The 27,211-nt window shown below is 58.0% G+C and overlaps 1 protein-coding gene across 3 annotated transcripts in view; it reads right to left on the bottom strand.

Moving 5' to 3' along the window:
* Positions 1-27,211, bottom strand: part of KAZN (kazrin, periplakin interacting protein) — a 306,938-nt gene that overhangs the window by 31,155 nt on the left and 248,572 nt on the right. For all 3 annotated transcript variants that reach the window (XM_040987941.1, XM_040987942.1, XM_040987943.1), the window contains 5 exons: positions 11,013-11,149; positions 8,539-8,709; positions 5,461-5,650; positions 3,069-3,199; positions 440-490 (listed from right to left, as the gene is read on the bottom strand). In XM_040987941.1, coding sequence (XP_040843875.1) covers positions 440-490; positions 3,069-3,199; positions 5,461-5,650; positions 8,539-8,709; positions 11,013-11,149 — 680 coding nt within the window. The remainder of the gene's footprint in view (positions 1-439; positions 491-3,068; positions 3,200-5,460; positions 5,651-8,538; positions 8,710-11,012; positions 11,150-27,211) is intronic.

Raw genomic sequence — 27,211 nt, 5'->3', positions numbered from 1 at the left:
ATCTAGGAAGAGGCAGATGACCTCTGAGGCCCTCACTGACCTTCAAAGCCATTCTGTTTTCCCTGTGGTTCCCTGCTCATTCTGAGATCAAACATGCTAAAAGTGTATATATATATATATATATATATATGTAAAGTTTCTTTAGCAGCAAGGAGCCCAAGGAGCCGCTGATCTGGGTTATCAGCCTTTCCTCAAGGCTTCGAATCCTTGGCTGCCAGGGTCGTCCCTGGCTAGGGTAGCAGGAACCAGGAACCAGAATGGGCAGCGCACTTAGTAGGTCCACACACCAGGAGAGGGCTTGTAAGAGGTGACCCCAGGAGAGGAGCTGAGGCCAGCTTAGGCATCAGCCCACATGGAACTCAGGGAGGGGGCTTGACCCCCCCCACCCCACAGGGAGCCCCAAGAGCCTGAGTTGGGGTGCCAGGGAAGGCATGCTTACCTGTACAATAGGGTTGTGCAGGTTCTTCTGAACGGGGCCGGGACTGTCGCCCTGAAGCCAGAGGAAAAGAGGAAGATGAAATAGCAGACACACAGCGTACAAGAGAGGTGGCCTGCAAACCGTCCCTCGGGGTGCCCTGCCTCTGTGGAGGGGACCCCACCCCTACACCTCCTGGCACTGACACTCCCAGGTGAATTACGGGGCTCATTAAGGTGCTGCCTGGACCAGGGGTCCTGGACAGAGCCCCTTGGGAAGCTGTCCTACATGCTATGACTGTCGAGCAAGCCCTGCGAGGCTCCCTGGGTCCTGTCCTGGTTAGAACTGGAAGATGGCAACCTCTGGTGCATTTCATAAAGAAATATGCTCTTGTGGAAAAGTCATGATAACCAAGAATTTGAAGAAAGAAACAGAGTTAGGAGACTGCGGATTCTCACTGCCTCTTCCACCAGCACACGCATCTTTGTTTGTGCAGCAGCGTTCTCTCAGGTTGGCCTGGTTTTCAGGTACAAGTGAGGCTGCTGGAGTCCAGCATCACAGAGCTCATCAAAGCAGAGCCCTCACCTTTGGTCGCAGACTAATCCTCCTGGCCGGGTGCTGGCCCGGGCAGGACCCACTCCAGAGCCTTGGGAGTAGCTCAGGAACCTGACACAAGGGCTCTGCCTGCCTGTGAGCCTTGGACTGTGTGGCCAGCGCTGACCCAGGTGGACAAGGACGGGATCCTTATGGACACATGTGCACATGTGTGCAAGCATGCAATGGTCCCACAAGCAGCGGCCTGGGTCATGAAAGTCATTGCTAGGGAGACTCCCAGTGGTTGTTTCTGGAATTGCAGGCATAATGCTCATTAAAAACCTTACCTATCATCTGTGTACTGAGTCCCCACCTCTGCTCTAAGTAGTGCCCAGGGTGGGAAGAGAATGAGGAGGCCCTTGGTTTAGGCTACGCCAGGTCAAATGCCTGAGAACAGAGGGTTACCTGGAATTATTTTCAGGCTCTTCCTGGCTTACCTGTGTGCCTCAACCTGTTGAGAAGGGGGTTGAGGGAAGGAGGAAAGGTAGCAGAGGAAAATTGAGTCTTTATTCTCATCTGGAGGTTGCAAACAGAACCCCAGGGAAGGGCCGTCTTTGTCGAGCTAAGACAAAGATGGGTAAGAGGAAGGGATCTATGGTCACTGATGTGTGTGTGTGCGCGCGCCCTGGCTTGGTAAAGCTCCGATGTTGGCAGCAGGGCCCTGTGCCCAGTGGGAGCTCCTTCTGCACCATGACAACACAGGGCCCAGGGGAAGGCGTCTCAGCTGGGCTGGGTGTGAATGGAACAGGATGCCTGGTCTCCCTCCCTGGGGTCCTTAACAACCAGAGCATGGAAGTCATAGGCCTCTCCAGTGTCCCAGGTGGTGAGGGCTGGAGGAGGCTCCTGGGCCAGCGTCAACAGGTGCAGGCAGCTCCTGATACACTCAGCCTTAGTTCTTCTCATGAGCGCTTTGTATTCTTACTGGGGACTCAAACACAGGGATTCCATTCCAACTGCTCACACACAGGCAATGTTGAAGAGTTGCCTTGGGGCCAGGACCATCGGACACCTGCCTCGGAGTCCACTCCAGGAACCTGTCAGGTTATTCCCTTGGGTTTCCCACACAGCCCATCGGATCATCAGTCAGTCCTGGCTAGGTCTTGCTGCCAACCTGTTCCCCTTGCTTCTGTCTGTTGCCTGGGTTAAGACAACATGGGCTGAGCGTCTGGAGGTTTCAGCTTACGATGTCTTGGTCTTAGGGCATGGCAGGGGTTCTTCCCCCTCGTCACTGACCTCACGGTCAGAGCTGCAGAGTGGCGCCTCCCCCACCCCACCTCACGTTAGTGTCTCAGGATGGCTTCTGAGCATGCCCCATGGCTGGCCCTCCTTCACTTCCTCTCTGCTGTAGCTGGGGAGCCCGTGAAGGTTTGGGTGCAATGCGGGGGTGTCCTGCAGAGGGCGGTCCCCAGGGTGGGATGTTAAGAGGTGGAGTAAGCAGGAGGTGCGTGGGGATGCTATCTTGGTAACTTTTCCTTCCAAGTCCCCAGCTTTTGTCGTGGCAAATGGGTGTGGACTAGCAGCCTTGTGGCTTGCCTGAAGGGGTCAGCTACACTTCTGTGGGCCTGGGGTCACCTGCCTCGTGGTAGGCAGTACGCATGATGCCATTTGCAAACATGGATTAAATATGCAAAGAAATCAAAGACAAAGTCACAGGGTGCTTCTGCAGGGAGATGCAGACAAAACTACTGGAAATTCAATAAACCCCACCTCTTGACCCCACCCTGGATGAAGCACAGGGACACAGCTGGGAGGAGGAGCCACGGTCCTGGACAGGGCCCATGGGGATGGGGGGACTTGCAGCCTGCACAGACCCTGTGGGCGACCTGGGCCCACCTTCCTCTGGATATGCCGTGCCCGCCCAGACACGAGGAGCCAGCGGGCCTCCTGTCTCTCTCTCCCCACATCCACGGCCGCTCGGGAAAGGAAAGGACAGAACAGGAAAGGCCTTCGCCAGAGTGTTCCCTGGGTGGGCGAGAGGAAAGAGCAGGTGCGTCCCCGCCCGGCCCCCCGCCCCGCCCGGCCCCCCGCAGTGCCCAGACCCCGCTGCTGCTGGCCTTACGTTGCAGAGGGAGTGTGTCCGGTGTCGCGGGGAGTTGATGTCGCTCGGCGTGGATGACCGGTCGCCCTCGGCGGCGGATGCATCAGAGATGACAGAGGGTTGCCGGGAATGGCAAGGGCTTACCCTGACCGCTGGAAAGCAGGGACAGCTGGTGAGTGGGGGCCTGCCTGCAGCCCCATGGCACGAGCACACTGTGGTGGGTAGGGAAGGGGAGAAGGGAAGAGACAGCCCCTCCTGCGGAGAGCCTCCCACGGCCTCTGGGGTCACTTGGAGGTTCACAGGACCACCTGCTGTTACACCTGCAGCTTTATAATCCCACCAGCTGCTCTTGCTGCACCCCAAAACACAGCTCCCCGGGCCCCCGCTTCTCTCTGGCCAGTTGCTGCCTCTGTTGCACCTTTGCCTGGAAGACCACAGCAGCCCAGGGTCTCTCTGGCCAGTTGCTGCCTCTGTTGCACCTTTGCCTGGAAGACCACAGCAGCCCAGGGTGGGGGAAGGGAGCTGGCAGCTTCTACGCCTCTTGTCCCTCTGGGGGTAACAGGCACTCTCCCTTTGAGGTCCCACCTGCCCTGGCCCCCATCCAGCCAGCAGCCCTAATCAGTGGCTTGCACCCTCCTCCCACAGTCACCATTATTGAATTTGAGTCCCGTGGGTCACTGCCTGAGCCACTCGGTCTCCCTGCCACAGCCTCTGCAGCCCACCCAGGGTCCTCTCCACCTTCCCTAGCACCCAGCTCTCTCTGAACTGCTGAGTCCCCATCTTGCTGCTGCATCTGTAACCAGTGTATTTGTTAGCTGGCCTCCATCCACGTCATCTGTGCCCCTGACAAGACCGGCTCCGTGAGGGCAGGCACCCAGGCTGTCTCCTCTGGCTGGATCCCACAGCTCACGATGCCTGGTACACAGCAGGTGCTCAGCAAAGACTGGGGGGTGAACAGCACCCTCCCTGCGCAGAAGCTCCCCACCCGAGGGCCTGGCATGGGCTCTCCCATTTGCAGGTGTCGGCACCAGCTGGTGAGGACAGACCAACAGAGTGCCTGCTGTGGACTGCTGCAGGTGGGCAGAGGGAGGGGGTGCCCGATGAACAGCACTGAGCTGGGTACAGGAGGAAGGGCCTGGAGGATGGACATGGCAGCCTGCCCCAGCCAGAGCCAGAGCCAGGGAGTGTACTTGAACCAGGCAGCCTCTCGGGGTCTCAGACCCTGTGGCAACAAGGCAGCTCTCCCAGCCCCAAACCCGTCCCATTATCTTGCCCCGCAAGTCATCTCACCCGGGCCAGACAGTGCTTCTTCTTCATGGGAGAGGGGGGCCTGGGACTTGTTTGCTGCCAGGGTTCTGACAGCCCCTGCTGTCAGGAGGATGACCCTGGGGTGAGGGCAGCAGCTCCTATTCCCCAGGGCGCTGATTCATTTCACATCCTCCAAGGCAAGCCCGCGAGAGGGGCAGCTCAGCACACACACTTAATGTGCCCGCATGTGGAACCCCAAACACACCCTTCATGACTCACACATAAAGGAAATGGCTACTCAGCATGGGGGCCAGGATCTGAGCCCAGCAGCTTGTGTCCTTCTGCCCCAACGACTCACCTTCCCTGCCCACCTGCACCCTTGACAAGCAAAGGCTGCCCTTGCCAGCTCCTCCCGTGCCTGCCAGCCCCTCTTTGGAGGCAGAGCCATGCCTGATTCATCTCCTGCTGGCTTCCAGCTCTGGCCACAACATCCAGAGTGATAGCTTCTGCAAAGGGTCCCAGGGGATACATGGGCTTCTGCCCACTCTCGCTCCAGCTTGCACCTGCCACACAAGGGTGGCTGTGCACAGCAGAGACAAAGAAGAGAGCCAGGTGTGCAAGGACCAACGAGGAATTTAGAGCTGCCTCCCTCCCCATCTTTGCACACCCTGCCCAGGTCAGACAGGGCTCTTACACCTGCCATTCCTCAACTTCTAGTGGTCAGCCGGGCTGTCAATAAAGGAGCCCTGCTGCTGCTGCCTTGCCTACCAAAGGATGTCAGGGGACCCAGCCTGGCCAATCAGGGGGAACCGACTCCCCCAGAGACACAATGATTGGTTCAGGAGTGGGTAGGTGACACAGGTTGGCCAATCAGTCGTTCTTTAGGATTGGCTATGGCTGCCTGGGGGAGGGGCTTCTCTTTCTCAAGATTCCTGGGCTGTAGGGCATTTACAAGTGTGCAGCTGCTGGGCCTGGGGTCTGGGGGCCTGGGGGCCTGGGGGTGGGGAGTCATACAGCCTGAAGAGGAAGCCTGGGTGGTCAGAGAGACCCAGCTCCAGGCTGGACCCCTCTAAGCTGTGGCAGCGAGAGTCAAGACACCATCCTTCCCACCTGCCCGGAAGGCCTCGCAGGGTGCCCGTGGAGGCCGCGGCCCTGCTGGACTCACCTTGCCGGTCTGCGGGGTGTGGGGGGTGAGAGTGGTAGAGTGTCTGCTGGCTCTGCCGGATGGCTGCGGTCAGCGGGAGGTCGGCCTGGACCACCCACTCCTGGTTGCCGTTGAGCACCGTCTCGCCCGGCATGGCGAGGGAGTGCCTCTTGGGGACGTCCTTGGTCAGGGTGGCTAAGGACTGTTTGGCCTGTAGAGAGAGAGAGAGAGAATGCAGGGACAGGATGAGAACAGCATGGTCAAAGCATCACGCGGTGAAGCCTTGAGTCACCCCGGAGTCGCTGCCCCCCAACCAGGGACCCCCAGCCTGTGGCTGCTGCTCCACAGGGCTGTGCCTGGGAGCTCACCTTGGTGTCACCCCTCAGTGACCACAAAGTGAGACCAGCACAGCAGAGAGAAAGGGGGTGCCACCAGAGCAGGCTTCACCTGCCAGGGGGCCTGACTGGGGTCAGGTTTTCCCCTAAACCGCACTCCCAGAGGGCCAGGAAACAGTACAGGAGAGGCAGACAGAGCCCACGGGACAGGGACCAGGGAGCTGGGCCCATGGGACAGGGACCAGGGAGCTAGGCCCATAGGACACAGGCCAGGGGATTGGGTCTATGGAACAGGGACCAGGGAGCTGGGCCCATGGGACACAGGCCAGGGGGCTGGGTCCACGGGACAAGGAATGTGCATGTGTGTGCCACCCCCCCGGAAGCCCAGCCCCTGCTGTGGAGCTGGACACAGGCAGACAGCATCTCCTGAAAACCCCACTGAGTAAAGAGGCAGGCGTGCCTGCAGCACAGCCAGGCAGCTGACCCCGGGGGCTTGCTCTGCTGGCCGCCCAGTAGACGTGGGGTAACACCCAGCAAGGAGACCCGCAGTTCCCACCCAGGAGGTCTGCACTTGCTTTCCCTGTGGACGCACATGACCTTGCCCTGGGCCCTCTGTGCCCTCCAGCTCCAGCCCCTTGCGTCCTGCTGCCCAGTGCCTCCTGGTGGCCTGGAGGGGCTGTGTCGGGGAGCCCTCCACTCTCGCAGGCACTCCTTGTCTCTGGCCTGGTCCTGGGAGGAAGCACGGATGTCACGGGCCACCAAAGCCGGGCACGGTGTCAACCTTTCCTCCTGCCTTATTTCACTGCACCTGCTTTCCTTGGGGTTCAATGTCAGGTGTGACTGCTGCCAGCCCAGCTCCCATCTCTGCAGCAGCAACTAAGGAGTGACCTGGCATGGAGAAGAGGTGAAGAGATACAAACTGGGCCACTGGTACATTTTTAAATTGAGGTGAAATTCATGGGACTGGTTTTGGGTTTCCAGTCCTCCTCTCAGCAGGGGCTGTGGAGCTGACCATTCCAACCTGCACTGCCCCTCTCCCCCAGCCTCGCCTCTGCCCGTTTCAAAGCTGGATGCTCTGCCTTCCCATGGCACCTGAGGACCCCGGCTTCCCTCCAGGGCTCAGCCAGCCAGAACCCCCACTGTCTGCAACCCAGGATGTGGGGTCGAGCCTCGGGAAGGCATCTCCCCTGGGTCTTGTCCTGATTAGCCGTGTGTTGGGGAAGCTGGGCCTGCCGGCCACACAACTTTCAGCGGACACCTCTGGCTGAGAGTCTGAGGGTGGAGGCCCTGTAATCAGGTGGACACCCCAGCAAGGCCTGAGCCCTGGGCAGACCCCGTGTGGGCCTGTGTTATAGCAAGCCTTACCGGCCACCCCCAGCATAGCAGTGTGATGTCTGCCAAGGCGGTGGGAAGGAGAAGCTTAAGCTGTGCTGGCCACAACGAAGCCGTCCCAGGATGAGCAAGGCAAGGGACCTGTGCACAGGGCCCTAGGCAGCCTGGGAGCACAGGAGGCTCCTCTGCACCCCTTTCCAGGTCCGCAAGGTGGACCCCCCGCAAGGTGAAGCCCCCTTGGAAAAGCACTCCTTGTGGCCACAGCATCTGCCTGCTTGGGCAGTGCTCACCACTAGGGGTCAGCATTGGACAAGGAGCAGCCCAAGCTCCTGCTTTGCTCTGGGTCTCCAGAAAGGAAGCCATAGTGTCTCAGGCATGACGTGGAGCCCTCCCCTAGCTTACCACCCTGAAGTCCCTCTGTGGAGTGATGAACTGAGGCCCAGAGAAGGTTAGCATCCTGCCCAGTGTCACACAGCAGGGATGTGATGGGGAGCCCTGAGGGAGTGTCGGGAGCCTCTGGGCGCATCCTCCCCCTAGCCACCCCTGTAGACCCCCCCCCCACTGCACCTGCACTGGAGCCAGCAGAGAAGGGGGGCAGCCCAGGGCTGCAGTGCAGCCGCAGAGCTCAATCCTGAGCCCTACACCCCGCCTTTCCTGCTAAGCCCCTGAGCTCTCTGCCCCCAGCACCAAGTGAGTGGCAGGACTGAGAATTTGGGGTGCTCGCTTCGGCAGCACATATACTAAAATTGGAACGAGAATTTGGGAAAAGGAGATTTTTCCCTTTTGAGGATTGTAAGACATTTTTGCTTCTGATATATTTGAAAAACAAAACAATGGCCTGGAATGACAGTCTAATGGTTAAAGTCCTTGCCTTGCATGCCCGGGATCCCATATGGGTGCAGGTTCATATCCCGGCAGCTCCACTTCCCATCCAGCTCCCTGCTTGTGGCCTGGGAAAGCAGTTGAGGACGGCCCAAAGCCTTGGGACCCTGCACCCACTCGGGAGAGCCAGAACAAGCTCCTGGCTTTGGAATGGCATAGCTCTGGCTGTTGCAGCCACTTGAAAGGTGAATCATCGGATGGAAGATCTTCCTCTCTGTCTCTCCTCCTCTCTGCATGTCTGCCTCTCCAATAAATCTTTTTTTAAAACAAAAAGACCAGAAACAATCTTGTCATCCTACCAGCCCGAGCTAGCTGATGTGAACAGTGGTGTGTTTCCTTCCAAACATTTTCCTGAATACATGTCAAAACTCAGGGCTTTTCATGAAGTGCCTGCCTATCTTAAACAATACACATTCCTTTTTAGCAATGGCCTGGCGAGTGTGGAATGGTGACTGGTTGGTCCTCCAGCATTCATCCCCATCCCTCCTGGGACCAAGAGAGGGGAATGGGGCGTTCAGGCCCGGGGGGCTGTCAGGGCCCCGGGTCTCACCATGGCCAGCTCAGCCTCCAGCTCCTTCATGCGGTTGTCTTTGAGGTCCAGCTGGGAGCGCAGCGCCGTGGCGTGGTCCGTGGCCTCCTTGGCCTGGCGCCGCAGCTCCCACTTCTCACGCTCCAGCAGGTCCTTCTCCTTGGCCAGTGCCCGGACGGCCTCCTCGCTTTCCTGCAGGGACAGAGGTTTGGTGGCCTGTGGCAGGGATGCTGCTGCCCCTTGGGGAACTTTCTGGGTGGACTGAGGCCCTGTTATCTCTCAGCATCTGGGTGCTGCCATCTGCTTCAGCTGAGGCCGACAGGGGACCCCATGAGGGGCTGTGTGGGCATGCTGGGCTGAGTGATGGAGCTCAGTGGAGTTAGGAGCCTGAGCATTCCTCTCTCCTGGCTCCCAGCTTCAGCCTGGCCCAACTGTGGCCACTGCCGGCATTCGGGGCGTGAACCAGCAGGTGGGAGGCTTCTTTCTCTCTTTTTTAATTAAAAAAAAAAAGTTGATCATTTTTTGATCAACTACAAGACTTTGTATAAGGCCAGACAAAACCAGGCCTTGTGTCTTCGTCTTGGACCGGTCACTGGACTGTTGGGAACCTGAGTCTTCCCATCTGTGAAACGGAGCAAGGCCAATGGCGACTACAGACTGCTCCAGTGTGGCCGTGGCTGTGACGGCTGGGCTTCGGAAGTGGTCCCCTTCTGCTTACGACAGTCATGGGTAGACAGTATTTCTCAAATTTCATTTTATTCTGAGTGAACCTGAAGAATTGCAAAGGCCACCAAAGGAAGCCACACTGGGCACTTGGCCGTGGCCTCTGCAGCTGCCCATGGCAGCCACGGGGCTGTTGGTCATTGGGCAGCTTTGGTTGCGTCCCATGGCTGGCCAGACTGGAGGACGCCCGTGGTACCTACCACTTGAAAAGGAATGACGTGGGGTACTCTGTGGGAATTTTGTTGCCCAATAAGAGCAAAGTAATCAAAACACACCGGATAAGCAACCCAGGGAAGCAGGGGGAAATATGCTATGACCCCAGGGAAAAAGCCAGGAGCTGTGAGCTCTCCCTGATGCCTTGTGTCGCCTTGTCAACAGCAAGAAGAACGCCTGTGCTCGCTCACACGGTGCAGCACGTGGGACGCTGGCAGCAGTGGGCTCTCGTGCCCACCCCGCTGGGGCTGGACCTTGCCGACTATGGGACTCTGTGCTGGTGTCCCACCTAGGCTTCTGTCTTCAGTTCTGCCAAATGGGGACAAGGCGGACAAGAGCCATCGTCCACAGCCCTGCTACTGTTCATACTGTATATGTGAGATGAGGCTAAGACCTGCAGCTCATAGCAGGTGCCAACACCTGTGTACTGTGGCTCTCATCACACTGACCCCACTGCCTCACAGCTGCCAAAGCTGAGCCCAGGGCAAGCCAGCTCTGTGCCAACATGCACAGTCTTGGGGTGTAGTCCTGTCCTCTGTGTGACCGAAGCTGAAGGCTGGGGGACGCACTTGGATCCATCTCCTGCCCCAGGCCTGGCTCAGCCTTGGAGGAGTGAGTGGCTGTGGGCTCGAGAACCAGCCCTGTGTATCTGCCCTGGGATGCGCATGACCAGGCGTCCCTGCTGATGGGCATACCTGGTCAGCTGCAGGAAGACCAGGCTCTCAGGGCAGCCCTAGGTATTCCTTGGCTGGAGGGGAGAGGTCCAGGCCAGGGCTTCAGGAAAGCACTGGGATCCAGGACAGGGAAGCAGCTGGCACGTGGGGGCCAGTGCTCCCCAGCTGTGGGACCCGCAGGCATGCCTTCCCCTTGCTGTGCCCATCAGCTCATCTGGGAAACAGGAGTGTGGCTGACTACCCCTAGTGTTGGGTGTCAGTGCAAGGCACACCCAGGAGTCTTCAGACTGTGACATGGCCACACACAGCACACACGCACAGGCATGCATCTGCGTGTCCAGAGGAGACAGATGTCTTGGTCAGCAGACCCATGAACTCCTTTCCATACTACGGAGCCCAACTCGCACGTCACCTCCTCTGTGAGGCCTTCCGAGATTCCCTCCTGGCAGGCAGGATTTTCTACAGCCTCCCTGGCTCTCCCTGTGCTTGCATTAGAGTGTTATTGACAAGGTGCATAATTAACACTGAAGGTTTATCAGACACCAGGAGCCACACTCACCATCTCATAAAACCCACGTCAAGGATAAGCAAGGGTTAGTGCAACGCCCCAAGGCACACACGTGCATAGCTGACGTCTGAGCCAGCAGGACTCCCAGGTCCACGCTGTCCTGACCATCATGGCTAAGCAAGAGTTAGGTGCAATACCCAAGGGTATACACATGGGCAGCTGGAATTTGAGCCAGCCAGACTCTGGAGTCTACGCTGTCCCCTCCTGGCTTATGTGCCCAGGAGCTGGGGGACTGCGGCCACCCTGGGGGCCAGGTCTGGACACACGCACCCGAGGCCTCCCCTTTCCCGATGGAGCTGGGCAGGCGGGGGCGTCACCTTGCGATGCTGCTCGTAGTTGCGGATGAAGTCGCGCAGCTGCTCCTCGCGGCTCTCCAGCGTGGCGTACAGCTGCTGCATCTGGCTCAGCAGGTCCGTCTTCTCGCCCTTCAAGCGCTTCCGGTCGGCTTTCATGGCTGCGGACGGAAGACAGAGCTGTCAGTTCTCCAAGTGCGGACGCTGCCAAGGGGCTAATGTCACAGGTGAGAAACCCAGACGTGGTCACCCAGGTGCTCTCCACCCTCGTAGTCCAGGCCCTTCCTCCCCATCTCGAGTGACCAGTCTGGGTCTTTGTGGGAGCTGGGGCATCAATGGGGTGAGGCCCGCTGAGCTCCTCAAGCCCCACCTCCCCTCCCCCTGGACACCCGGTGGAAAAGAATACCCCGGACCAGGCCACCTGACTCCACTAACCTGGCTGGACCCAGCCCCAGGTCCTGTCTTCTTCGGGGAGTGTGTGTGGGTTTGATTAGAAGCCAACAGCCAGGTGAGCCCTTCAGGGATTAGCAACAAGAAAAAAACAGCCAGAGCGGACTCCATAGAAATGAAAAGCTTTGTGCTTCTAAACTTACCACACCAAGGAGGAAGGAGAGGGGGTGGGCTTTGAGGTGTGGCTGGTTAATCTGGGATCCAGTGTGGTGTCCACTCCCCATCCAGCTCTCCTGCTAAGGTGCCTGGCAAGCCATGGGTGATGGCCTGAGGCCTCGGGTCCCTGCCACCCATGTGGGAGACCCCAGCGGAGCCCCTGGCTCCTGGCTTTGGCTGGGCGCAGCCCTGGCTGTTGCAGCCATTTGGGGAGTGACCCAGCAGATGGGAGGTTCCTTATCTGGCACTCTGCCTTTCAAATAAACTTCTTTTTTTTTAAAGGCAAAAGACAACCCATAGGGCAGAGGGACGTCTAGGACAGGTGAGCCATGATTAGCACTGAGCGACACAATAGACACATTTGAAAAATGGGCAAAATAAGACGTTTCTCCCAGAAATGGCCAGAAGCACAAGAAAAAGTGCTCAGGCTCGTTGGACAGTAGCGCCATCCAGAGCGCCACCACTGACACCCCATCACACACACACACACACACACAGCAGGACGGCAGCTGAGCACAGTGCTGGTGGGGGTAGGGCGTACTGCAGCCCACTCACGCTGCGCGGCCTCCATGGGAAGCAGGACGCTGGTGTCCCAGAGCTGAAGCCATGACGCCCTTAGGACACAATCATCCAGTCACCAGGCCTGGCCCACGTGAGCAAGGCCTGACATGGAGTGACTGTGGATGGCCACTCCAGGGCCATGGTCCTATCATGGGCTGGCATCCCTGACTCCAGGGTAATGGTCGTATCACGGGCTAGCATCCCCCACTCCGGGGCCATGGTCATATCACAAGCTAGATCCCCCACTCCAGGGCCATGGTCGTATCACGGACTGGCATCCCCCACTCCAGGGCCATGGTCCTATCATGGGCTGGCATCCCTGACTCCAGGGCCATGGTCGTATCACGGGCTAGCATCCCCCACTCCAGGGCCATGGTCATATCATAGGCTAGCATCCCCTACTCCAGGGCCATGGTCGTATCACGGGCTAGCATCCCACAGAGGTGCTGCTGCACAGTCAGTGTGAAGGCATCCACATGGCTGCAGTGTGGACCCGTCCCTTAGTGACACGGCTGCACACTCCGTGGATTCCTCACAGACACGTCCACAGCAGGGAAGCCAGGGCTTACCTGGTGTGTGTTCAGGCCTGGGCACCCAGGGGACATGGGCGCTACAGTGCCCTGTGGTGGACAAGGGGTATTGGGTACAGGAAAAGGGGCTCTTTCTGAGAGGACGCAGTGTTTGCACACTGCTCATAGTGGCTGGGTATAACCCCAGGGACACGCTGCGAGCCACAGGCTGGGCACCTGATTTGGGGCCACGAGTTCTCTCTTGATGCAGGAGTGAACATCCAAAACATACACAGAGACACACACTGTCTGCTCCTAAGGGGCCCCTTGCAAATGTGCAGGGCCCCTGCTTCTTCCAGGGTCTCCCATCCCCACGGGCTGCCCTGCTTCCTCCAAGAGCTACTTCTGGAAGGTGCAGTGGGAGGGATACCCGAGGGTGACCGTGGAGGCGGGGCAGCGGGCAGGGCACCTCCTACGATTGTAGGCCACCCCAAGAAGTCCCACAGCTGCCTCTATCACACAGCCCTGACCTCACGTGATGCTCCAGTGAGGCCCACCACATGCAAGGGCTCCCAGGGCCCAGGGCCCACGGAGCACCATGCCCACAGCCTCGGCCCGGCTCTGCCAATAGGCTGGGGCCAGCTGGCACAGCCAGCCAAGGACCAAGGTGCCCAGCCCAAGCCAATGCACTGCTTCCTGGGGAAGAACAGGGTGGAAGGGGCTTAGTGGGGGCTAGAGCAGCACCTGCTGAGAGCCGGGGAGGCCTGGGCAGCTTCTAGAGTTTCTGCTCTTGCAGCTGGACCTGTGTAGCAGTGGCTCAGGCTACTGGGACCGAATTCCAGGCCTGCTGGGCCAGAACCTTCAAAGGAGGGGACAGCAGAGTTCATGCGAAGAGGCTTGGCCACACAGTGGGGGCGGAGACCCCTCACCCCAACATGGGGCAGCTATGGTGGGTCCTAGCAGCCTCGGCAGGAGCCAGGTGCTGTCTCCTGCAGGCAGCAGGCAGCAGGCAGCAGGTAGCAGGCAGCCTTCCGAAGAGGCGGAGCCCCGCGGCTGAGGTGTGGGAACTTCCAGATGCACCTGCTCACACATCTGGGAGAGGCAACTGTGTGGTTGTTGTCACCTGTTTTGTAGAGGAGTTGGGGGCCCCGGCTGTTGGCAGACCAGAGTGGGCAGGGGATGGGCAGCCCTGTGGGGTGTGAGCAGTGAATCCACAGCAGGTGCTATGGCTTCCCAGGGAGCCCTGGACAGGCCCTCCCATGGCACACATGGCATGGATTCCCTAAGGAGTTTATGTCTCAGCCTATCAGCTGGTCAGGGAGTCCGTGCCTGCACTTTAGGCTCTGATTTCTTGCTAAGATGTGGCTAAACCCCAAATCCAGCTTTTGTTCTGGTTACCTAGGGACTCTGGGCAGGGCATCCACTCTGCACCTGGCATTTCTGGGGCTGTCCTTTCACACACAGGCCTTGGGGGCAGGATGGTCAGTCTCTTGCTGGCCTCTGGGGACGCTCCATCCTTGTGCCTTAGGTCTACTTATCTGTGGGCAGTATGCTGGCCGCCTCCCCCATCGGACTGGGGGTTCCCTGTGAGAAAGGGCTGGACCCTCTACCTAAGCAGAGGACTACAGCTGCACCTACCGTGTGCCAGACTCCTCGCCTGCTAACACAGATGAGCTGGTACCCAGGGAGTAGGATGGAGGATGGAGGAGACGAGTCCCTGATATGTAGCTAACATCTGACTCCATCACCCACTGTTCACCAAGAGAACTCCAATCCCATGTGTGTCACTGAAAATACTGTTTCCCATGCCACCTAGCAGCGAGAGGGGCTTGTTCCACTGCACCTGCCAGTGTGATGGGCACAGATACCTTCTAGGAGTCACAGCTTCTTCCTGAGGCCTTCTGAGCACCTCATGGCACCACCAGGGTCAGGATCCCTGACGAGGCTAGCCTGGGGTGCTCTGCCCCCCAAGGCTGGTTCCCCTTCTTTTTCCTGTCCATATGCCCAGTGAGGGGCAGGCCCCATATGTGGCACTGGCACCCAGTGTCAGACACTGAAACCCACGACTTTCCTGGGGTTCCCCCAGCTCCCCAGATAGCGGGTCAGTGTGATCTTGCCAACTCCCTGCCTTGGGCAGGAGAGACCAGCACCTGGAAGAAGGCCCTCTTGTCCAAGGCCTGGGGTCGTGGCAGACAGAACTAAACAGGGACTCTGGGTTGATGCCTTGGACAGTGGAATGACTCAGAGCTGCCATGTTGAGAGTGACAAGGGTGAGCCTCGTCCGTGTCCATGCCCGTCATCGTCGCATTCTGGAAGCAAGGCCAAAGCAGAGAGACGCAGTTCTCTCAGCTGGCGGCGAAACAGCTCATGCGTCCCACTGACAGGTGGCAAACCAATTCTGATCTTCAAGTTCCAGGCAAGAAAACAGATTTTATGTCCCTCGATTGGGTCAAAGGTCAAGGAGAGTGTCCTACTTTTGCTGACGTGTTTTATGTCCATTCTGAGCAGCCTTTTCCGTCCCTCCCTCTCTGTCGTGTCCCCTGCGGCTGGAAGAGTGCCCAGCACATAGCAGGTGCTCAGGCACTCGTGAAGGACCAGCTGACTCACAGTGATCACAGCCTGTGCTGTGGGACAGGGAGCCTTCGGCCCAGGAGCAAGTCAGCACACGCTAATGTCCCCTGTGCCTCCGATGGCACCCTGCCCACTGGGACAGGGGGCTCTGGAACTGCGGACACGATCAGGCGGGACCTAGGAAGACTCAAGGGGCCCAAGCTTTCCTGCTGCGGTGGGGAGCCTGGGTGGGGACAGCCCCCAGACATTGTAGGACCCCCAAGCAAGTGAGGAGGAACGTTGGGGTGTGGGAGACCCTGTTCCCATAGGGCTCCCCTGTCTCAGCCAGGCCACTGTGGCTGTCCCCTCCCTTCCTTTGCCCACGGAGGCCTCACCCTCTTTGCAGCAACCACATGGGACAGTGTGAGCTTGCAAGGTACACCTGCTCTCCACAGCCCTTTCAAAAACCTGGGGACCAGCATCTTTTAACAAGCAGGTGCTCCCGGGACCCCCTTCCTCTGTCCAGCGCTCATTCCAGGCCTCTCTTGCCCTTGGGAGCAGAGATGTGAGACAGCATGGAGCCTATCATTGCTTCCCATCCTCCCTGGGACCATGCTGATCTCTGCACTCTGGGCCTTCCCAAGGTCACCGGTACTGTCTGCATGTGGACCCTATGGGTCCATCAGCAGAGGGTGACATCTTATCCCTGGACCTCTGGGGTCTTTGCTCCTGACTTTTTTTGGGTCCCACTGCACTTGCTCATGCCCCTCCTGAACTCAGAATCTACTGCAGCTCCTGCCTGAACTTCTACGCCCATGGTTTCTGCCAGTGTGCCACATGGTGCCCACAGTGCCACGCCACAGCAACCTGCAGCAGCAGCAGCTACAATTCAGACCCATGGCAGCCTCCCATCAGCCTCCCAGGCCTGCCTGGAAACCTCCTGGGAGCAAGGCTTGCGCCACAGAAGCCAAGTGCAGGAGCAGGCCTCAGGCACAGCCTGCAGGCGCCTTGGGTACTGCAGGCAAGCCCCAAACACTCACATTCTAGCTTAGGGGCCCATGGTCACTACACTAGGGACACGCATGGCTCCCTTATACCTCCTTGTCAGAGAACTCTAACTTCTGACGCTTCCCTGGATTGTTCAGCGCACCCATGGGTCCGAGCTGGGCACAGACGGCCAAGCTGAGCAAGTGCCCCTCGGTGCTGGAGGAGAGGCTGTGGAGCCTGTACCTGACGGACTGAAAGCCTGGCTCCACCATTCCCTAGCTGTGTGCCCTTGGTAGGTTCCTTCACCTCTCTGTACTCTTTGCTTTTTCATCTGCTGCTGTGAGCATTCCAAAGGCAAGACTCGGCAGTGCACCTGACTGTGACCACCAGAGTGGAGCAGGCTTCTAGAGCCTTGAGAGGGGTCAGCAGCACAGCAGGGTGGGCGTTGAGTCTGCTGGAGCAGGTGCTGGGAGGTGGCAGCAGTGCTCGGGCCAGGAGGGGATGCTGGACCAGAACCCAGCAGCCAGCCGCCTGGAGCACCTTGGCCTCAGCCACATGTGCTCGCTGGCAGGACTCCCAAGAATCTACAGTAAGAAAGAGGTGAGGCTGGTGTGTGTGTGTGTGTGTTATAAACAGAGCACCGTGCAGGGGCAGGGAGCGGAAGAGGCCTTGGGGGCCGCTCCTGGTCCCTGGGTGTAGGCACCTGTCTGTCATGTCGGTCATTCTTGGGGTTCAGAGCTTGTCCCCGAGCCTGGCCAAGCCCGGCTTCCTGCTCCTCCCTGTGCACCAGCAGGAGGGAAATGTGAGGCTGGCGTGTGTGTGTGTGTGTACGTGTTTTGCAGGCTCTGAAGGAGAGTGTAGGAAAAGTCTTCCTTCCTCCGAATCACCACTGAAAATAGCGGCGGCGCACGGCCCGGAACAGCGACATTCCCCAGACAGCGAGGGGGCGGCGGCGGCAGGGATTTCTGGAAATCGTAGCATCGGCCACACAATGAAAACTATTTTTAAAAGTTCATGTTGGTGTATAAGGCCATTGTCACGTGGGCTCGGTCCCGGGAAAGGAGAAGTGGGAGGCACGTGACAGGGATGGTCAGGCAGGCAGGACACCAGAATGCAAATCTGCCTGCTGTGTGGGCTTTGGAATGCACACACCCTCTCCTAGCGTGGAAGCCATCCTGGGTGCCCAGTGATGTGGGCACTGCCTCACCGTGCCCACCTCCTGGCATACAGACCCAGCAGGTGGCTGCCATCTTCCCAGGCCAAGTGAATGTCTGCAGAGAATAAGGGTCATGTGTGTGGCAGGCGCTGGCACCGGAGCACCCAGCTCTGCTATCAGTTACATCCTCCCGGCCTCACATCCTTCCAGAAAGACAAAGAGCTCCTACTCTGGGGGCACGCGAGGGCGGCGTCCAAAGTTTGCAAAAAATGGAAATCAAGGATAACTTAATTTGGGTACAAAAATAATTTTGAAATCCCCACAATGCTTTTAAACACTGTTTGTTTTCATTTTACTGGAAAGGTAGAGTAAGGGAGGGACCTTGCACCTGCTGGTTCATTCCCTAAATGCTTGTAGCAGCTGATGCTGGGCCAGGTCAAAACCAGGCACCTGAACTCTATCCAGGACTCCTGGGCTGAGTGGCAGAAACTCAAATACTGGAACCACCCCCTGTCCTAGGGCGTATGTTAGCAGGAAGCCGGGTGGGAAGCGGAGGAGCTGGGGGCTCAAATGAAGCACTGGGATGTGAGATGCCAAGCAGCGACATATGTGTGCGCCAACGCCGGCCTCTATTCCTAGCCTTTCCATAACGTGCATTTCATGGGCTCTTGGAAAACCCTTGACATGTAAGGGTTTCAAAGCTTTTTTGGACCAAGCTCAAGTGTGCCCCTGATGAGCATGCACCTAGGTGCCCACCTGTGCTTGAGTACACACGGCAGCTCTGCATGGAAAAGTGCCAAAGTGGACACCAGCAGGAGCGGCCACCTCTCCCCGACCCTGGCTCCTGCACATGGCGGTGAACGTGGCCCAGTGAGGCCGAGAGAGCCGCTGGAACCACAGACAGCACTGGGGACGCCTCTGTAAGGCAGCACACCCAGGGCTACCAGCAGCCAGTGAGAGGAGCGGGGCTCTGGAAGGCCACCGGGACTCGAGCGTGCATGGTTCTGGTCTCTGCTCCAGGGGACAGTCACACAGCTGGGGTTGTTCTGTGAGAGTTAGCCCAGATGCGAACTTCTGCAACGAGCTGTGTTAGCAGCACTCCTGCCTGGGCCTGGTCTGGCCTGTGTGCAGCGCCCTGAGCAGCAGGTCCAAGGTGCAGGGGACACAGAGTTATCGTGCTCAGCCCAAGGGGACGAGGGGGCAGGGTGTACAGCCACCCCCAGTGCAAACCCTTGGGCTCTGGTGTTGGTGCTGCATTAAAGTCCAGCTGGGTGCTGCATGGGCCACTCGCTTAGACTTCAGGATGGAGGTTGGTCATGGGGCAGTCACGAGCTTCCCCGGCGCCAGTAAGGACGCCGAGCAGGACAATGGGACAACTCAGAGGCTGCTGTTCAGGGGTCAAGGATGGGTCCTGCCTGCTGATGCCTCCACTGAGGGCTTCTTCAAAGCAGCCCAGAGGCAGCTGCGGTCTCTCCCAAGTTCACCACGATAGAAACTTGGGCACACAGAGAGGAGACACTGGAGCAGGTGGCAGGAGGCGAGGCAGGGCTCAGGTGGGGAGGGTCTAGCGCTGAGCTCCTGCTGTTGGCATTTCTGCTGGGCAGAGCCTGGTGTAGCACAGCTGGTGGACACTGGCTGAGGACATGTGTGGGGGCTGCGGTGAGGAGTGCGGGCCCTGGTCACACTCCCTGAGCTCCAGGGGTGTGTGTGGGAGGATTGTGTGTGGGGGAGAGTGTGTGTGTGGGAGTGTGTGAGGGAGGGTGTGTATGGGTGTGAGTGGGTGTGTGAGGGAGGGTCTGTGTGGGGGAGGGTGTGTGTGGGAGTGCGTGTGGGGGAGGGTGTGTGAGGGAGGGGGTGTGTGTGGGAGTGTGTGGGTGTGTGAGGGTGGGTGTGTATGGGTGTGTGTGGGTGTGTGAGGGAGGGTGTGTGGGGGAGGGTCTGTGTGTGGGAGGGGATGTGAGGGAGGGTGTGTGTGGGTGTGTGGGGGAGGGGATGTGAGGGAGGGTGTGTGTGGGAGCAGATGTGTGTATGAGGGAGGGGATGAGTGTGTGAGATGTGTGTTGGGAGGTTGTATGTGTGTAAGGATGTGTGTGCGTGCGTGCATGTGGGAGGGTTGTGTGTGTGTAAGGCTATGCGTGTGTGTGTGTGTGAGTGGGAGGGTAGTGTGGGAGGAGGGGCATGATGGGTGGGTCACAGCAGGACACTCAGGATCCAGGTTCTGGCTGAGTGCCACACCCTGTGACCTCTTAGCGCCTCAGTATTTAGCTCTAGGTAATGGGTACAATAAAACCCCACCAACCTCATCTTACATAAGTGGTGAAGATGAACTCGGTAGTTAGTTGGCGAGACTTGGAAGGTGTGAAGCCAGCTGATCCCAAGGAGGGCCAGCTGCCGGGCTGCGGCGGCTCAGCTGCATGTCCAAAGCTGCTCTGAGAGCCATGCTGGAGTGACAGACCCCACCTTCTGCTACGAGTGCCTTGCAGCTGCTGCCTGAGCTGGCACCGGAAGCAAGGTGGGAACGGGCTTCCTTGTGTAATTTTGGTGATCCCGTCACCTTCCCAGGGAGGCCCTGTGTTGGTGGCCGACAGAGACGTGATAGCAAAAACACAAGTTTCTCCCCTTCGTCCTCTGTCAGCTGCTGGACCTGGGGTGCCGCTCAGCAGTGGAACCCACAGCCACTGCTGTCCCCTCCCCCCAGCAACCATGGCCCTGGCACTGTCCCTTTAATTGGAGGGGTGTGAGAATTTTACAGCCAAGACTGGAAGTCTACTGTAATTAAGACCTCTAATAAAATATTTAGCACAGCTTGCCCAGATATAGTAATGATTATTCATTTAAATGTTAATGAGTATAATTAGATGAAAAGTTTGCCAAGCCTGTCACTAAATATACATTCAGGACTGATAAACTCTTGCACTGCAAAATTACACGTGTGCACACTCCATGTCTCAGTCGCCTTGGATTGTCTTATTGGCACGAGGCTCAAAGGCGGGCCCAGAGAGGAGGAGGAGAGGGCTCCAGGCTCACCCCAGCGAGGCAGCCAGATGGCCCATGCCGCCCGACTTCTCCTCCTAAGGAGTCACACTAAATAAGAAACCAAAGGTTCTGACTCTGCTCCAGCCTCCAGATTGGGAGTGGAGACTGCCCGGCCCGTGGGATCGTTTGGTCTGGCCCTGCTCGGCAACCACAGGGGGACAGAAGTATGCGAATCTGCAGTCAGGTCGTCTGTCCATGGGTCATTCTGCATCTCCTACGGATGACATCACAGATACCCAAGCAGTCCTTGGCAGGAAAACAGGCTCCCGCACCTGCTTTGCTTGGAAACGTGGAGGACACGGCAACAGGCTAAAGGACAGACGCGGCCGGCGGACCCCAGCCCCAGGGATCGCCCGGTCTGCAGAGCTGCTACAGCAGATCAGGAGCAAGAAAAACAAACACGCAAAGCAGCACCTCTGGACCCAAGGGGACCGCAAAGGCCCTTCCAAGCGACCTGCCAGCGGGATCTTCACAAACCACAGGGATTTGTGAGCGACTAGGAAATGTCCCCAGTGACAAAGGCTCGCACTTTGCTTTCAGGTGGGATAATGGCTGAGAGGTAAAGTCTGTGTTTTTAAAGACATTTATTTATTAGCAAGGCAGAGTTACAGAGAGAGGGGGAAAGAAAGAGAAATCTTCTATCTGCTGCTTCATTCCGCAAATGGCCCCCGAAGCCAGGTGTGGGTCAAGCCAAAGCCAGCAGCCAGGAGTTCATCCTAGTCTCCTACGGGCGCGGCAGGGACCCAGCCAAGGGAGCCATCTTCTGCTGCTTTCCCCGGGCCACAAGCAGGGAGCTGGATTCAAAGCGGAGCAGCCAGGCCTGGTGTCATAGCTCAGTTCGCTAATCCTCGACTGGCAAGCACCAGGATCCCCTATTGGCACTGATTTGTGTCCTGGCTGCTCCACCTTGAATCCAGCTCCCTGCTTGTGGCCTGGGAAAGCAGCAGAGGATGGCCTAAAGCCTTGGGACCCTGCACCCACGTGGGATATGCGGAAGAAGCTCCTGGCTCCTGGCTTCGGATTGGCTCAGCTCCAGCTGTTGCGGCCACTTGGGGAGTGATACATCTCTCTGTAAATCTGCCTCTCCAATTAAAAACAAAACAAAACAAAACAAAACAAAACAAAACAAAAACTGGAGCAGCTGGGACCTGAACTGGTGTTCACACAGGATGCCATCATTGCAGGCATTCAGCTTAACCACCACACTGGCTCCCAGCTTAAACCTCTTAAAAAGAAAACTTTACATTTTAGAGATGGAAAACGGAATGAAAAGATTAGTATTTTAGAACGAAAAAAATGTTAGCAATTCATGCATCGAGGGGCTTCAAAAAGTCCATGGAAAACACACATCAGGAAAAAAAAAAGAGTGGATTTCAAAATATTTTGCCCCAAATAAACTTCTCTTTTAGTCCCTTTATCCCACAGACTGTGAAGTCTCTCTGTCCACTAAAAGATGTGTAGAGGACAAGATGCATCTGTGATTTGTTTTAAAATACAATGGGGAGGATGGAGGGAGTGTGGGGGGCAGACTTGGCCATGGGGGGATGGTCACCGGGACTGGGGTGAATACCCAGGATACAGTGCGGGATTCTATTGAACTCTGGGTGCACTAAAAATGTCCGTAGTCCATAGCCAGAACGGTGCCGGGGCAGTCTGAGCCCCTGCCAGGCAGGCGGGTGGGATTCGGCACTTCTTAGAGCGGCTGCTTCTGCAGTCAGCGAGCCTGCAGGTGTCAGCCAGGAGCCCACTTCCCTCCTGCCTTAGCCAGCCCTACCCAGGGCACCTGTATCCGATCCACTGAGCCCTGGTGGCAGGTGATTGCAGAGTTGGTTTCTGCATGCCTGGATACCCTGCCATGCCTGCCCATGTGCCCCGGCAATTGTGCTGCAGCTCGCGGCGGGGTAGCCCATCCCTTCTGGTGCTTACTGGGCCCCGTGTGATGTCACCACACCGCTCCTTGCAGGCTTTGGCTGCAGAGCAGCCAGGGCTGGCATTACCACACAGTCTCCACGCGTGTTTCCCACCCCGAGCTCCTGACCAAAGATCTGGCCCCTGCAGCCCAAGTGCTGGACGAGCAAGGCCCCCTGGGCAGGACTGGCTCAGGCTGGAGGAAGGGGGCTCCTGGCCCACGCCACAAGGCCCTACAGGCTCCTAGAGGACACTGCTGACTCAGGGCGCAGCGTTTATTTACTTTTGCAAAGGAGAACCGTGCTTGACCTCTTAAGGAAACAAAAGTGAAGAATTTCCTGCCGGATCATCTCAGGGAATAACAGGAACTGAGCCGGGAGCAGCCCAACACACAGCACTGTGTGCACTGGACCTTGGCGCAGCTTCGCCAAGTTCCCAGTCACCACCACCCACGGGGTCCACAGCAGCCGCTGCGCACCTAGGCTGACCCCCAGCGCAACAAGGAATACCTTATGCAGACCCTGGAAGACAGCTGGGACATGGCTTGGGGCCAGATTCCCAGGATTATAAACCCTGGGCAGGTCCCATAACCTCTGACCACACACATCCTCATCCCATTTTACCAGCAAAAGTGTTCCCATTTTACAGATGGGCAAAGGTGGAAGCAAAGTGGCTTGCCCTTGGGCACACAGGAAGTGGGAGTCCAGTCAGAGCGCTTTTCAGCACAGCGCAACAAGGACCCACTGTTACTCCTGCAGACCCAGGCAACTCTCCAGCCTGGGACAGCCTTCCTTCCCACTCCAACCTTGGGACACCAGCCACCCCAGGTCCACAGTCGCACACAGCTGGGCCTGGAACGGACCTGGTACGGCCTGGACAGGTAAGGGGTAGCCTGTGGGGGTTGAGCTCACGGGACGAAGCTCAGAGCAGGGGGCCACTTTTCCAGGCCATCCCTCCCTTCCCCGGGCAAAGGGCAATCAAAGGTCCTTTCTACTCCTGGACATAAGTTACTTTACTGAAAGAGGGAACTTCTGTGCTCTTTGGCCCACCACCTACGGGCCCGGGCTGGAGACCCCAGCCTTCTGCCCTTAGTGGGTGGGAGAGACCTTTTAAGCAAATGAGAGTTGAAGGTAACCCCAGCAGGCAGTGAGCAGAGGCAGCAGCGGAGGGGAGGGCTGTTCCCCCAGCAGTCTCCCCAGCCTCAGAATTAGCCACTTCTTGGGCCTCTCCAGCACCTGCTGTGGAGGCGGCAGTGAGCAGAAGCCAGGAGCGGAGTGGCCTCTGCTGCCACCCACCAGGCTAGGCCAGTTCTGGGTTCAATCCTCATGCTGCAGCTCGAGTAGCTATAATTACATTCAGTACACAGGGTGCTTTCCCGGCTTGTGTCCAGGTGCCAACAGGTGGCTATGAGCTCACAGGAGCAGGCGGTGCCCCTGTCTTTGCCCCCATTTCATGCTGACAGAATCTGGTGCTGCCTGTGCATGGCAGGCTGGGGAATACCCCTGAGGTCAAGTCCCCCACCCCGCCCCGTCTTCAGGGGTCGAACACCCGAGGCTGTCCTCCTTCCCTATTCCTGCCCGGGAGTTCCTGGCACATCCCGCCCTCTGCCCTGGGCTGATGCCTGCCTGACATGGCAGCAGCCACGGGGCCACATATTTCACTCCTGTCTCCTCCGGGATATCATTTCCTTTGTCAAGTGCTGTGTGCCTGGTGCCTGAAAGAGAGGCTGGCACAGAGCAGGTGCTCAGCAAGTACCCGTGGGGATCCAAGGTCGTGGCTTTCAAAGCTCTGACTGCCGTGATTCCCTGGGCAGTTCACTTTGCAGCTGGGACAAAACAGGACAGTGAAGAAGGGGGAGAACCAGCCCAGCCGCACACCTGGCCCACAAATGGTGGATCCACCATGGTCGCTCAGGCTTCGTGAACTCAGATAACAGAACTTCTACTGCGTGGAAGGCCCTTGCCAGGCCACCCCCTGCAGCCTCTCCTGGCCTAGGTAGAGCCTAGCACAGCCTGGAGAGTCTGAGCCACACACACACACACACACACACACACACACACACACACACACACACACACGAGGGGGGGTGCGGAGCTATTTCCACGAGACAAGGGCATGCAGGTGTTTTGTAAACTCTGGAAGATATAATCTTTGCTTTGCACCCATGAAGGGCTCAGAGGGGCCCCAGGCTGGCCTTGGCTGGGTCTGCCAGAGCACCCAGAATTCTAGCTCACAGGCCCAGGGCTCGCAGGCCCAGGGCTCACATGCCAGGCTCCTCCTGAATTCTGATGGTCATTCCTGCAGCTGCCCTGACATTCATCCAGGGCCAGCCTTGTGGTAAAGCAGCAGGAGACAAAAGGGTCCCCTGAGATGTCTGAGGGGACAGGACAGTGGCCAGTGGTCTTCTTGGGGCTCAGGAAGGCGTGGGCACCATGCTTGCTAATTTGGAGCCCAGAGAAAGTGGGAAAGGAGGAGCAGGGAAGAGTTGCTGGAGGTACGCAGGGTGAAGAGGGCCAGCCACACCCACGTTACACCCAATGCCCTTCCCAGCCTTCCAGGGAGTCCCTGCAGGACCCTGGGATGCACGGTCCAGTCAGAGGGTGTGGCAGGGCAAGCATCGGGGTGTCAGCTGGCCTGGGCTCGGAGAATCTTTCTTGCTCTTTCTGGCCTCGAGAGCATCTGCACTCCTTGGTTTGCGGCCCCTTCCTCTGCTTTGCCATCCGTGTATCACTGACCTTGACCTGCCTGCACCCCTCTCACAAGGACCCTGACGACTACATTGGCCCCACGGACGATGCAAGTTCACGTCCCTATCTTTACAGCCTTTATTCCATCTATAAAACCCTCTGCCACATGAAGTCCCCTGTTCATGGGTGCCAGGGATTCTAACATGGGCACCTTGGGGATGTCCAGACTGGGCTGCTATGCTCAGCTCGCCAATGTTCTAGGCAGAAAGAATTCAAGCCAGGCAGAGCAGACTGACAGTGCTGGCACCCAAGAGGAGTGTGGCGACAGCCAGGGCTGCGCGCCCACACACCTCCGGTCCAGGCCTGGCTTGAGTCGGGGCTACAGCCACAGGCTCGTTCCTCGAAGAGCAGAATTCCTTTTAAGTTCTAAAAATACCACCCGGTGGCTAAACAAACACTGGGGCTCTTGTGAAATTAAGCAACAACATAAAAGGCCCGGCCAGGGGCGCCCAGAGGCTCTGATCCCGGCAGCTTGCTCCGAGGGGGCAGCCACAGCATTTCCGAAGTCCTCGTACAACTCAAGGCCAAGGTCAGCTCCTGGCCATAGGCCAATGCTTCGAGCTGAAGGCAGTGAGTGAGAGGAAACAGGGAACAAATGGGCACTTGCTGGGCACCCGAGGACCCAGGAGCCATCACCTCTGCCCTGTCCCTGCCTTCCACAGCCTGGGATGTCCACTGTCCCTGAGAGAATGGTCCTCAGAGAGGTGGGATCACCTGCCTAGCATCGCCAGAGTCCAAGACCAGGGTCCTTTTTCCCTTGCCAGGCTCAAGCCATCAACTTGACAAAGAGCTGTGGGCTGTGGCTACAAACAGTTTGGCTGATGGTGCAAATTCTCAAGCCAGAACATGGCCTGCTGGGCTGTGCCGGGTCCTGTGCCTCAGTTTCCCCACCTAAAGTGGAGTCTATGACAAGCACTTCTCTCCTGCAGCAGGTGCCATGCCACAATGACAGGAAGTGAAGTTCCTGCCCATCCCAACGCCCCACAGAACACCCCACCCACTTATCCCTCCCCTGCTGGGTTTGTTCTGGCGACAACCCAAACCCCACGCTGCAGGTTAGCCCCCAGCCCACACAGGGTTGTCTCTTGTAGCTATATAATCGTGAAGACCTTCAGTCAGTCTACTAGCCACTGGGGTGCGGAGTGCTCACCTGCCTCCCTGCCTCCCTGCCTCCCTGCCTGTGGGGCTCATGGGGCTGCGCTCCTGGGAGCCATGGAATTCAGAGAAGGTTCTCACCACGAAGAAATGACGAATTTTGACGTGAAAGATATGCTAATCATTACACAGCAAATACGTTATGTATCTGCCAATCAGAAAAGAAGGTTGGCGAATGTCCAAGGCTGACCTTGGTCCAGGCAGACCTGCCTGCCCCCTTCCCGAGCCTGCCTCTTACTAACCACATCCACAGGCAGCCAGGCTCACCACTGGCAAGTTAACAAACCATGAACTTGGCCAGTCTCACCTGTCCTCCACACCCACCTGTACTATCTCGGCAATGACCTTCGTTGAGTGACAAAGGACCGCACCTACTTAACAGATGAGGAAGCTGGGGCCAAAAGGGGCCGAGTTACTCAGGCTACATCATGTTGTCCGTCAGTGACTAAGCTAGGTTTTGTCCGGCAAGACGTCCGGGGTCTGCACGACCCCAGGGTCCAGCCCTCCGGCTCGTAAGGGTGTCCACGTACGCATCTCTGCTTCCAGCCCAGCTCTCCAGGGACCTCACATGGTTCCCGCTGTGTGCCAGGTGCTGGGGACACAGACGCTAGAGAACTCAGAAACAGTAGCTGGCCGGGAATGCTGCTGTGTGTCGGGGCTGAGACGAACCAGGGAGTACACAGAGACACGTTCCCTGGGAGAGAAGGTTCTGTGAGCAGGTGACATCTGAGCCAAGGCTGTGAAGGATGAGGAGGGGCCGGCTGCTCCAGCAGGTAGGGAATGCTGGGAAAGAACATTCTAGGCCCAGGATCATCAAAGGCACATAGAGGAGCCAACAGCCTCGGGGTGTTTGGGGAAGGGAAAGGAAGAGGACAGCGACCAAGGCCTTCGGGGACAGGGCTGGCGATGACCACACAGGTACAGGCCAAGGCACCTGCCTCCTGGCTCCCCACACCAAGGCCCCGGGGTGCCACAACAGGTAAAGCTATGTGGCCAGAATCCTTTCCC

This window comes from Ochotona curzoniae, unplaced genomic scaffold, assembly GCF_017591425.1.
Source record: "Ochotona curzoniae isolate NIBS_2020 unplaced genomic scaffold, NIBS_Ocur_1.0 contig_4792, whole genome shotgun sequence".
NCBI classification, from domain to species: Eukaryota; Metazoa; Chordata; class Mammalia; order Lagomorpha; family Ochotonidae; genus Ochotona; species Ochotona curzoniae.
Note: the sequence above shows the minus strand (reverse complement) of the source record. Positions and strands in the feature narration are given on the sequence as shown.